The 12514-nt window shown below is 45.5% G+C and overlaps 1 protein-coding gene across 19 annotated transcripts in view; it reads left to right on the top strand.

Annotated features, from left to right (window-relative positions):
* Positions 1-12514, top strand: part of Brdt (bromodomain testis associated) — a 58506-nt gene extending 45992 nt beyond the window's left edge. For 6 of the 19 annotated variants that reach the window (XM_063273029.1, XM_063273028.1, XM_063273023.1 and 3 more), the window contains 4 exons: positions 5517-5629; positions 6265-6470; positions 7170-7359; positions 11232-12512. In XM_063273029.1, coding sequence (XP_063129099.1) covers positions 5517-5629; positions 6265-6470; positions 7170-7359; positions 11232-11300 — 578 coding nt within the window. In that variant the 3' untranslated portion in view covers positions 11301-12512. Of the gene's footprint in view, positions 1-5516; positions 5630-6264; positions 6471-7169; positions 7360-11231 lie in introns of all 19 variants that reach the window. The other 13 variants (XM_063273033.1, XM_063273030.1, XM_063273027.1 and 10 more) reach the window with 8 other exon arrangements.

Here is a 12514-nt window from a genome sequence, read left to right as displayed (position 1 = left end):
GGAGGAAGGAAGGAAGGAAGGAAGGGAGGGAGGAAAGAAGGAAGGAAAGAAGGAAGGAAGGGAGGAAGGAAGGAAAGAAGGAGGGAAGGAAGGAAGGAAAGAAGGAAGGAAGGAAGGGAGGGAGGAAGAAAGAAGGGAGGAAGGAAGGAAAGAAGGAAGGAAGGGAGGGAGGAAGGAAAGAAGGAAGGAAGGAAGGAGGAAGGAAAGAAGGAAGGAAGGAAGGGAGGAAGGAAGGAAAGAAGGAGGGAAGGAAGGAAGGAAAGAAGGAAGGAAGGGAGGAAGGAAGGAAGGAAGAAGGGAGGGAGGAAGGAAAGAAGGAAGGGAGGAAGGAAGGAAGAAGGGAGGGAGGAAGGAAAGAAGGAAGGAAGGGAGGGAGGAAGGAAAGAAGGAAGGAAGGAAGGAGGAAGGAAAGAAGGAAGGGAGGGAGGAAGGAAGGAAAGAAGGAGGGAAGGAAGGAAGGAAAGAAGGAAGGAAGGGAGGAAGGAAGGGAGGAAGGAAGGGAGGGAGGAAGGAAGGAAGGAAGGGAGGGAGGAAAGAAGGAAGGAAAGAAGGAAGGGAGGAAGGAAGGAAAGAAGGAGGGAAGGAAGGAAGGAAAGAAGGAAGGAAGGAAGGGAGGGAGGAAGGAAGAAGGGAGGAAGGAAGGAAAGAAGGAAGGAAGGGAGGGAGGAAGGAAAGAAGGAAGGAAGGAAGGAGGAAGGAAAGAAGGAAGGAAGGAAGGGAGGAAGGAAGGGAGGGAGGAAGGAAGGAAGGAAGGAAGGGAGGGAGGAAAGAAGGAAGGAAAGAAGGAAGGAAGGGAGGAAGGAAGGAAAGAAGGAGGGAAGGAAGGAAGGAAAGAAGGAAGGAAGGAAGGGAGGGAGGAAGGAAGGAAGGAAGAAGGGAGGGAGGAAGGAAAGAAGGAAGGAAGGGAGGGAGGAAGGAAAGAAGGAAGGAAGGGAGGGAGGAAGGAAGGAAGGAAGGAAGGGAGGGAGGAAAGAAGGAAGGAAAGAAGGAAGGAAGGGAGGAAGGAAGGAAAGAAGGAGGGAAGGAAGGAAGGAAAGAAGGAAGGAAGGGAGGGAGGGAGGAAGGAAGGAAGGAAGAAGGGAGGGAGGAAGGAAAGAAGGAAGGGAGGGAGGAAGGAAGGAAGAAGGGAGGGAGGAAGGAAAGAAGGAAGGAAGGGAGGGAGGAAGGAAAGAAGGAAGGAAGGAAGGAGGAAGGAAAGAAGGAAGGAAGGAAGGAAGGAAGGAAGGAAGGAAGGAAGGAAGGAAGGAAGGAAGGAGTAGCATGTAATATTAAAAACAATCTATGCTGTTGCCGGCTGGGCACCAGCCAGTGGTCTGAGTCTGTCCCCAGCTGGTTCCCTGACCTGGGCCTCAGTAGTGAGAGTGCTAAATCATAGAGCCTGGGTTTGTGAGGGTGAGCCCCAGCTAGCCACAGCAGCCAGCTGCAGGGAGGAGAGAGCTATCTCAGAGATCTGGAGAGGCCTTGGCAAGGAAAAACATACGGCCTAAACTGACAACAGGAGCACTGCTTTTCCAAGCTTATGCAGGCTTGTAGCACCCAGAGTTCTACAAACTCCGTAGTATGGAGCCTGGTAGATGCCTCAGTGAGGCCAATGGGAAATAACTGCTCATTAACACAAACATGAAGCTTTTTAAAGCAGCCAAGAGAGTTATCATTTCAATTCAAAAGATTTGGATGTTTGAAGGCAGATTAGTAAAACTGTGCTGAGTAGGAAGGCATTGCTGCTGTCTAGAGTGGTGAGAACGACATCACCCTTGAAAAGGAGGAGAGGGTGGAGCAGCGTTGCAGAGTCCCACTTAACCCTGGCCATGGCAAGGCAAACCTCATGCCTAAGCCTTCAGAAAGGGTACCTGCTGTGGGCCTCTGAGCTGGGCACTGCAGACAAGGCTTCCCTGTGTGCACTTGGCCTGAGCAGCCCAGATGGAAGGCCTCAGCATGACTGAAGCTCTGGTTTGGTCAACAGGAATGTAGAAGGAAATGCGAACCAGTCGCCAAGGGCAATCCCAAAGCCCCTAGCAGCTGCAGTGCTGTCTCGGGAGAGAACACAGCTAGTAGAAAGCAGATGGAGCTCTGAGCAAAGACTGCTTGGGGCAGTTAAACCACCTGGAAATGGAGGCTGGGGTGGATCTTGGAGAGCAGAAGGGGAGACAGTGAGATGTTGCAGTGAGTGCTCAGGAGAAAGAAAACATAAAAGGTTGAAGGACACTTGTGGGGCAAGCTGAGCAGTGCCCCACGGGGCACTTGTGCTGTGTTGGTTATGGTAGGAGGGTCAGCATGAGCTCACAGAAGGGAAGCACACAGGAACAGAGGTGAGGCTTCCGGAGGAAGGAGAGTCGTGACACTTGATGTGTCACATGGTCACTCTTGTGACAGTGTTGCTCCCGGTTGGACCCACAACACTGCCATCCTCGGTTTCAGTGACCCTGTTCTCTTGATTTTCCCACCTCTCTGAATGTTTCCTACAGTTACCTTTTGGTATGACTGCCTTTAGATAATGTTCTGATAGATAGCCTTAACTTTTGTTTCCTTTTGAGACAGGGTTGTGGTATTTATTCTCAATTATTTATGTATTATTATTATTATTTATCCTCATTATTCTCAAACTCATAATCCGCCTACCTCGGCATCCCAAGTGCTGGGGAAAGAGGTGTAAGTCACTGCCCCCGGGCTGGCTGCTTCTCTTTCTCTTTAACTACAGAGCTTCCCACCCAAGCTTCCTGAACATGTCCTGATCTTCCCCTCAAAGCGGCGTGCTGACCACAGCCACCCTGCTTGCCCACGTGTGATTCTCTAGATAGCACGAGACAGAAAAGCCGAGAGACAGCCTGCCATAGATTGCGTCTAGGAAATCTTTGGGGGTTGGGGATTTAGCTCAGTGGTAGAGCGCTTGCCTAGCAAGGACAAGGCCCTGGGTTCAGTCCCCAGCTCCGAAAAAAAAAAAAATAGGAAATCTTTGTTTTGTTCTGTTATTTGCATAAGTCAAATGTTTCTGGCCCCAGGTATGCTTATACAGCACTAGTAAGCATCTTTATTTAAACATCAAATAACCATTGCAAACCATGTAAAAACAAAATTTCCACTTTTCAACCCCCAGATTTTAAAAAGGGCTTTATTACTATTTTAACTCTTATGTCATATGTGTGTCCGTCTGCATGTTTGTCTATGCACCATGTACATGCCTGATGCTCACCAAGGCTGGAAGACAGGGTCATATCCCCTGGAACTGGAGTTAGAGTTGTACCTCACTGTGTGGGCGATGGGAACTGAGCCCCAATCCCAATGCTTTAACAGCTGGGCCATCTCTGCAGCCTCTCAACTTAGATTTTAATCTTCTCCTTTTTATTTAGTGATAACGACACTGTTACCATTTGTCAACAAGTGGAGAATCATTCTAGAATTTTTCTACTTTCCACATACACTCTGCTCCTGCCTGAGTCCGGCGGCAGCTCAGAAGGGATGTAGTTCTGCACACTTTCCTTTCCCAGTCCATGTGAGCTTAAGAAGTGCACATGTGTTGGGCATCCAGGGACTTATGAAGTGGCGTGTGTTAGACTGTCCAGGATCTAAATGTAAGATCTGTTCTTTAACCCATGCCTCCTCCACTGACAATGTCACACTCTCTCTGTGTTCTCTCTGTTTCTAGCTCTCATCAAACCTCAGCTTGAAGACAAACATGATTTAGTTAAGGGACTGAGGGGAGGTAGAAGCTTAAATACACGTCTCCACAGATTCAGAAGATCTAGAATTTTATGAGCTAGAGTCAGCTAATTTTGCTTTTTCTCCTCTATACTTTTATTCAACCAATCAAAATTTGCGAGAATTCAAATGGGATTATTGTATTTTGTGTGTCCTGTCACATCCCCTACAACTCCATCTGAACCTCTCCCTGCATGTCTCTTCCCAATTTCATATCCTCCTCTTCTATTAAAACCCAAATCGATGGAGTCCAGTCCGTGCTGATTGCTGTGGGATGCACACTGATGTGGAGGCTCCACTACAGCCTGGGGAACCATCAGTAGCCAAAGACTCTATACCAGCAGCTACCAATTCAGCTAGGGGCGGGGCCTTGTGAGCTCCTCCTCAGCTAGGGGTGGGGCTTGTGAGCTCCTCCTCAGCTAGGGGGTGGGGCTTGTGAACTCCTCCTCAGCTGGGGGCGGGACCTTGTGAGCTCTTCCTCAGCTGGGGGCGGGGCCTTGTGAGCTCCTCCTCAGCTAAGGGTGGGGCCTTATGAGCTCTTCCTCAGCTAGGGGTGGGGCCTTGTGAGCTCCTCCTCAGTTAGGGATGGGGTCTTGTGAGCTCTTCCTCAGCTAGGGGTGGGGCCTTGTGAGCTCCTCCTCAGCTAGGGGCAGGCCCTTGTGAGCTCCTATTCTCCCTGCTGAAATGCTGACCAGCTTGATCTTGTGCAGGTCTTGTTCAGATAACCACTGTGAGCTCATGAATGCAACATCTGTGTCATGTCTAGAAGATAGCCCTTCACTATGCTCCTCCCCATTCCTGTCACTACCTCTTCTGTGGTGCTCCCTGAGAGGGAAATTGGCATGTGTCCCATTTAGAGCTGAGCACTCAGAGTCATGTATTCTTGGCCCTTTGACGAGTTATCTGTCGTTCTGCATTGCTGTCCACTACAAAAAGTTTCCTGACCAAGGTTAAGAGCACATATCTATGCACATAAACATATATAATGAGAAGACATTTTGACCATTTAACAAAGTATCAGTAGGTTCCCCTCTATGGTCTTTGGTATCCCTAGCCATGAACTTTTAACCAAGGCTACACTGCAAGATAAGAATTCCTCCTGTGGAGCAGACCTTAGATTTAGTGAGAAAGTGCTGGCCACCTCTGTAACAGTCACAGCACCAGGTAGTAGTTCGTGAGCATTGCCCTGGGCTCTGTATTTTCATTTTCACATTGGCTGTAGAGCTGAGATCGTGTCATGTGCTACCTCCCTGGAGGCCGTTCATTGGCTTACCACGGGGAAACAGAACTTGTATGACTGCCTTAGCCTAGTCCAGACCCACCTCTGGAGCTGAAACCAGTGTGCAAGCCAGAGAGCCCCATATCATGAGAGCAGGCCAGCCAAACATCATAGCAGGTCAGCCTTTTATAGCCCCCCCCCCCGCCAAAAAAAACAGTAAAAACAACACCAACAAAACAAAGATCCCTTCAAGTGAGAAATGTTTACTTTTATAATATAACCCAACAGATACATAATAAAGATGTATTGAGACTTAGTTCTTTTACTTATTCCATATATATACATATATATGTACATAGACATACATGTATGTGTGTCTCCTTATTTTGTTTTTCTTTCCTTTTTTCTTAATCAGGATCTTATAAGTAGTGCATGCAGGCCTTGAACTTATGGCCCTCCTGCCTCAGCCTCTTGACTGTTGGGATCACAGGCGTGTGCCACTATATCTGGCTATTTTATTTTTATGATGTCTGACATGGAAGGAAAAGGACAATTAAAGTCCAGATAAGTACCCTGAAGTATCTGTGTTATTCCTCTAAAGAGTATGTGCTTCCAGGTGATTGCAAGCGAGTACTGCACGGGCCCCCTGTGGTGCACGCCTCTGCTGAGAGCCACACAGTGCTGGAGCTGCAATGCCATGCTCCTGTGCAGAAGGTAAAAGTACCGCGGGCGGGCGGGCGGGCGGGCGGGCGGGCGGCCTCAAGCTGAGAGGACCTGAGGTTTAACATGAGTTCCGTTAAACACTAACTTGAAAACACTGTTTCCTAAGCTGGACTTTGGCTTGTGTACTCCAAGCTGCTGTGTCAGTCTTGCCTGTGTGTGTAGCTGTGTCATCCAACAGTCTTTTAGTCTGCAGAGGAGTCCCTTCCAGTCAGAGCACACTGGCAGCTCATGCCTTCCAGATGTCTGGGACACTGTAACTGAGGTCCTGTTCCAGGCCTTAGAGGCTAATGCTTAGACTGGGAATACACAGCATCTCCCTCCTCCTTGGAAGGACGCAGAGCAATGCCTCAGCGTCGCTGCTTCTTAAGATAGTTGTCTGGGCAAACATGTAGCAGGTCACCCTGTTAGCATGCAGAAGTGAAGTACACTGAAGCCGTTTGTAGCCTTGTTATTTTAGTTTGATCTTAGATCAATGAAGCTTAGAGACCTGTTTTCCCCAACTAAAGTTAAAGCCCATGAAAGCTTTTGCAACCTTAGCCTGCTCTATCACCAACTCAGAAGATACTGTTTTCCTTCCATAGTCTGATTGAGATCTAACATAGACTGAGTCAATATTTGTCATTTAGGATATAAAGATTAAGAATGCAGACTCTTGGAAAAGTCTTGGGAAGCCAGTGAAAGCATCAAGTGTGCTGAAATCTTCAGACGAGCTTTTCAACCAGTTTAGAAAAGCTGCGATAGAGAAAGAAGTGAAGGCTCGGACACAGGAGCAGATTCGCAAACACCTGGAACACAGCGCAAAGGACCCGAAAGTGTCTCAAGAGAGCCAGAGGTCTGTGACTTCACTGGCGTCTGTGAGGCCTGGGAGCAAAGCAATGCATTGGCAATCTGTCTGTCACTGTGGTTCAGTGGTCTAGTGGAACACACAACAAATTGTCATTACAAAAGGGGCATCTAACTAACATTTCTCCAAATGATTATCTATCTAGTAGAAGACAGAAATAGTAATGAATCAAGCTAATAAAATGTAAATGTTACCAAATGGTAATGACCTCATTTCCCAGAACTGTCTTCCAAGATTTCCCATTCCACTGCAGGAGGACAATGCTGTGCTGTGTGCAGGGCCACAGTGTTCTAATCCTTCCCTTTTTGTTGTTAATGTGGATTACCCCATGCAAAACCTGTCGTTCAGAAGGAGAGTTGAGGGGTTTGAGATGTAGTAGCTCAGTTAGTGTAGTGTTCACCTAATGTGTCCAGGGCCCTAGATTTGGTCCCCAGTGTGGTGGTACGGGACGATAATCCCAACAAGGGGAAGGCAGGAAGATCAGAAGTTCAAGGTCATCCTTAGCTATATAGGGCCACATAAGGTCCTGTCGAGAAAGGAGGAGAGAGAGAAGGAAGAAAGGGAAGGCAAGAAGGATGCGCTGACAGCTGGGACCCAGGACATGGCTTTCTGTTGTTGTTTAATGATGTCTTTATAGTAAAAATTGCAATGAGCTTGAAACCTACTGAGCCATTCTATTTCTTTAAGGGAGTTTGGAAGCGGATTCACTCCAGAATCTTCATCAAATAAAGTGCAAGGCAGGTCTCACGGAGAAGAGCAGAGTGAACAGCAGCAGCTGCCGTCCCCATCGGAAACTCAAGACATAAGCAAGCTCTGGCTTCTCAAAGACCGGAATTTGGCGAGGGAGAAAGAGCAAGAGCGTAGGAGAAGAGAAGCAGTGAGTACATGGTAGCCCACTAAGCCTGAGAAGAGAAAGGACGCTTCACCCTTCATTTCAGAGTGCTTTCCAGGGACAGTGGTGGCACCTCTTTGGTCTGGATAGGTTCTGAAATAAGAGCTTAAAGTACAGGTTTCATAGTCAAAACGAGCAGGCTCACCGTAATGCAGACCACTACGGGACCACTAGGCTGATGTTTACTAGACTATGCCCCTGGCAATTTATTTAATTTTCCTATAACTTAAGTTGCTCATTGTAAAAAGAGAATAGCAATTTCCTGTGACAGAGTAAATTAACAAACATTGAGCACATGAAGGAAGCAACTGGCGTGTAAATGGGGAATCCACCGTTTACTGTTACTGCCCTCAGAAACCTCAGATCACGTCAGGCGGGCATGCCTTCCTGGTCAGTGTTCTCATGGTGACAGCACACAGCATACATCTCACCTCCACAGCAGGGCTCAGGAGATTCAGCCTCAGAGGCTGTCGCTCTCAGGCCCAGTGCAGCTGCACCTGGTGCGTCACGGTCCTACCTGCGTCAAATGTTTCCTCCCATCTAAAAACAACATTCCAGGCAAATCTTGGTGATGCCCCCAAGAGTGTAACTGGAGTTGTTCACGGGAGCAAGTGTGGATGAGGAAGGGGTCATGTATAGGAAGATGGCAGCTTTTTGGCATTTGTACACTGGAGTCATTCTCATCTCCAACAGTTAACCTCTTCTGTATCCCCAGGGAGGGGAAGCGTCTCATTTACCTTTGAGCCTTCTCCCCTTCCATGAGAAAGGAAATGCCCAATCTTGTGAGGTCCGTCCCATGTGTCTGATGCTGCTCCTCTGATTTTAAAAGGTAGCCGCCATGCCCAGAGGAGACAGACTTCAACAGCACAGTCAGCACCAACACATCACTAGAAACCTGAGTTCCTTAATCCATAGTGTGGGGCTAGAGACACGACTCAGTGAGTAAAGCACACACTTGCTGAGCACCGATGAAGCCACAGTCCTGAGCAGTCGTGTTCTGTGCTTAAGTCTTGAAGTGTTCTGTGTGCTCTGCAGGTCTGTTCATTTTCTTCTCGTTCTTGATTTTCTCTTGACTCACTGATCATTTGAAAGTAATGGTTCAGTTTCCATGCATTTGTGTGGTTTCTCTTTAGTACTCACTTTTACTTTTAGTCCATTATGATCTGATTGAACATAAGAGATTTTTCCAGTGGTTTGGTATTTGTTAAAACTTTCTTTGTGGCCTAAAATGTGATCTGGTTTGGAAAAGTCAGTTAAATGATCAGGTACAAAATAGAGCATGCTTTCTATTGCTACTGGACGGAGTGTTCTGTAGATCCCGAGTTCATTTGATCCACTATGATTTCACTCTGAAGTTTCGTTATGAATTTGTCTGAAGGATCTATTGATGGAGTCTTGGAGTTAACACTGTAATTTTGCATACCTCTGTTTCAATGTTTCTTCTTAGCTGTGGCATTGATTGCATGTTAACTTCCTAGAAAACAACAAATGAAATTCTACCTGCTTGCTCTCTCCTTCCTTTCCTCTCAGATAGGACCTTAGCTTTGTAGCCTAAATTCACCCGGAACTCCCCATGCTCCTGCCTCAGCTTCTTGAATACTGGGATAAGAGGCCTTGGCCTCGCGCAGAGAGGTTGTTTTACTGTTTGTAGTGCTTTGGACCAAGCCAGACTTTTACACCTGTTACGAATGCCCTCTAGAGCTGACCCACGTTCTCTGTCCAGAGTTTATTGTAGAACACTGCTTTGCTAGAACTTCTACCATGGTAGACATGTTCTATTGTCTGTTTGCAAATATTTGTGGGATTGGAAGTGAAAGTTTTGGGTTGTGTCATGTGATGGAGACACATGTGGTATCTTGTTGAGGCAGACTTACATGGTGTTTTGCTGAGGCAAGACCCATGGGAGGAAACACGATGAGAGGGTTTAAGCAGGATCAATAGACAGTGATTAGGTGCTTGCAAAGCTAGCCTTATTTACTTGTTTGTCTGGAGTCTTTACTGATCTTTTCTTCACCGAGAGGGACATGGCAAAGAACTAGTGTCCCAGGTGGTTTTGGTTGTCCCCACTGACCCGTGCTGATTAGGTGGAGACCTGGCTGTTTCTGCTGGGTCATGCCACTGCTGTTGATTTGTGTTTGGTATCCTGGTGTTACTAAACTAGACTGTTGGTATTCTAACAAATGAAGATTAAAATCACCTCACAAAACTATTTCTAAACAGGTCCACATCCCCTTGTCCTGTTTACCATCTTTCTTCTCTTCCTTTGGATGGTGGGCTTGAAAGGGGGTGGGGTCCAAATGTTTAAGAACCCTTATTAAAAGTCTGCTTTAAAAAATCTAAGCCTGCAGGGATCCTTTTCTTTTGGAAAGGTAAGTGGGGATTTTTATATTAAATCCTTGAGTCCTCTTGTTGAGATTCTCAAAGGCCTGACTTTAGTCACCCTCTAGTACTCTTTCTAGAGTCTAGTGTCCCTTAATAACCCAGTTTGGCCTGATAGCATTGCCGATATCCTAAACTCTTCAGGACATTTAACAGCACCCCAAAGTCTGCATCATGTCAGTCTTTCTTCATCAGCCCTATAGTCTTCCTACACAGCCAATGAAAATGCCAGCTCACTTCCAAGAAGCCAGCCAACTCATTGACCTATGACTGTTCTGTGCGGAGTGGGTGGAGCCCTTTTAAATTTTCACATTTGCCATTACTTTCAATGGAGAACCTTGGAGACTATGGTTGGAAGCATTGTGCGCTCACTACAGCATCCCCACTGCCCCTCACGTGTCTCTCATTCCCTCATACAAGGCTCATGCTAAAATCTATACTAAAGCCTTCTCTCAGTGAATTCCAGCATTGCATGACAAACAAGCCTAAGAATATGGTGGCCTCGCTTCTGGTGATTGACGTGTGTTTCCTCACCTTGGCTCATTTCTTAAAGAGCATTAATATGGAAATGAGCACTGTCCCTAGTGCTGTCCTGCAGTCTGAGCGTGTTCACGGAGAGCACACTGGGTAGAATTGATTAGTTAGTGCCGGAATCAATGAAAGCCCAAAGCGTGTACATTTACATGTTATAGTTCTCTCACACAGGATTACTTTAAACTTTAAAAATATTTATTTACTTATGTGTGTGCATATGTTTACATGTGTGTACATGTGTGTTTACATGTGTGTACATGTGTGTGCCTCGTGTACATGTATGTATGCATGCCCACAGAGTCCAGATGAGTCAATCTGCCTGGTTAGAGTTATAGGCAATTGTGACCTATCTGAGATGGGTGCTGAGAATTGAACTCAGGTCTTTTGTCTGGGCAGTGCACACCCTTAATCACTGAGCTCATTCCAACCTGGTTAAAGCAATTTACTGTGTTAGTGCCTAGTGCCTCCTAGATTACAGGAACAAGCGAGGTAGCGTACCCTCGTCTGTCTGTCTGTCTGTCTGTCTCTCTCTCATAGGTTTTTTTTTTTTTTTTGGAGGAGGGGTGGTTTTTGTTTTGTTTTGTTTTTGTTTTTCAAGACAGGGCTTCCCTATGTAGCCAGGCTGGCCTTGAACCGGCAGCCCTGCCCCCTCTGCCTTCCCAGAGCGTTTGCCTTTATTGCCAGCTTCAGCCTGCAGCCTCACTAACACTCCCTAAGGGAGGGCTCTTCTTAGTTGCAGGATTGAACTTCATATCCACTTCCTTCAGGCATTTTATCCCATGGATAATATATTTAAAGGAACCACCTATATTTTTAATTAAAATTGTAGATAAGGTCATGAAGTAATTTATATTTTGCATGAAACTTTTTCAAATGTTTAACTATTTGCATAGAACTGTAATAAAGTCACAGATCTTAAACTAAGAATCTTCTCTTTCCTACAGATGGCGGGTACCATTGACATGACTCTTCAAAGTGACATTATGACAATGTTTGAAAATAACTTTGATTAAAACTCAGTTTGTAAATTAACTCTCAACTTTAAATGAAAGGTAAAAATGTTTACAGTATGTGTGGTAAAGTGATTACTTAACACCAGAATATTTTTCATTTACATTTTTAAGAAATGTTCTTTTAATGACATAATTTATAAAAAGTTTTATAATTTTGACCTCTAAAAGTGAATAGATTTTATTCATTCTAAAGAGGACTGTCAGTGATGTATTATAGTCTTGATCTAAGTAAGTCTAAAAGGGATCATCTGATTGAGAGAATGAAGAATATATAAAAGTATATAAAACAGGTTTTGTTGAGTTTTTAACTTTTGTTGTTTGTCTGAACCTGTTTGTTGGTTTGTTTGTTTGTGTCCTTGTTTGAGACAGGGTCTCATATACTCATGCTGGCTTTGGTGAACTCAACAGTGTAACCTGGGCTGGCCTTGATCTCTGGATTCTCCTGCCCTCAGCTCTCAAGTGCTGGACTCCAGAAATGTGTCATCGTGCCTGGATGAGTTTTCTACTTTTCCAAGAGATATATGTCTACTGTCAGAATTCTCACAGCTTCTAACAAGTAATATCTGGTTTCCATGTGCATCACGGTGTGTCAGGTTCTCTGCTGGTCCCATGTTTAAACTCCACACTGCCTTTTGTTTTAAAGTGTATTAGCTATGATTTGAAAGGTGTTAAATTTTAAACAAAGTAATAGTAAATATTGTGTATGCAAGCTTCTATAGGAATGAGTCAGACATTTCTAGAAATGTGTAGGGGATAGCAATAAATATTTGCCTAATTAGGGGAAATTGCAGCCTATGGAATGTTTTGCCATTTCTCAAACTGCATTCATGTCTAAGCCGTGTGTCTTTTTAAATTTTAAACCTTTGAACATTTGAAATATAACCTGATTAAGGCAATGCTGTGATATTATCTAAAGTACAAACTCAAAGTGTGTGCAGACAGGGCAGTGCACAGCTGCTGTAATCCCAATACTGGGGGCAGAGGTAGAGAAAGAGGCACTGCTGATGACTCGAGGCCAGCCTGGCTCACATGGCAGGATTCAGCTTCTGGTCACAGCCAGACCTCGATCGAGAAGAACCAAGAGAGAGACAGGGACAGGGACAGGGACAGAGAATAAGAAGATGGTATTGCTTTTATGAAACAGCCAGAATTAAAGTGATAGCTATTTTATTGTGCCTATTTCTACTTTTTAATTAAAAATTTTATACAATACA

The sequence above is a fragment of the Rattus norvegicus genome, chromosome 14 (assembly GCF_036323735.1).
Source record: "Rattus norvegicus strain BN/NHsdMcwi chromosome 14, GRCr8, whole genome shotgun sequence".
Classification (NCBI taxonomy): domain Eukaryota; kingdom Metazoa; phylum Chordata; class Mammalia; order Rodentia; family Muridae; genus Rattus; species Rattus norvegicus.
Note: the sequence above shows the minus strand (reverse complement) of the source record. Positions and strands in the feature narration are given on the sequence as shown.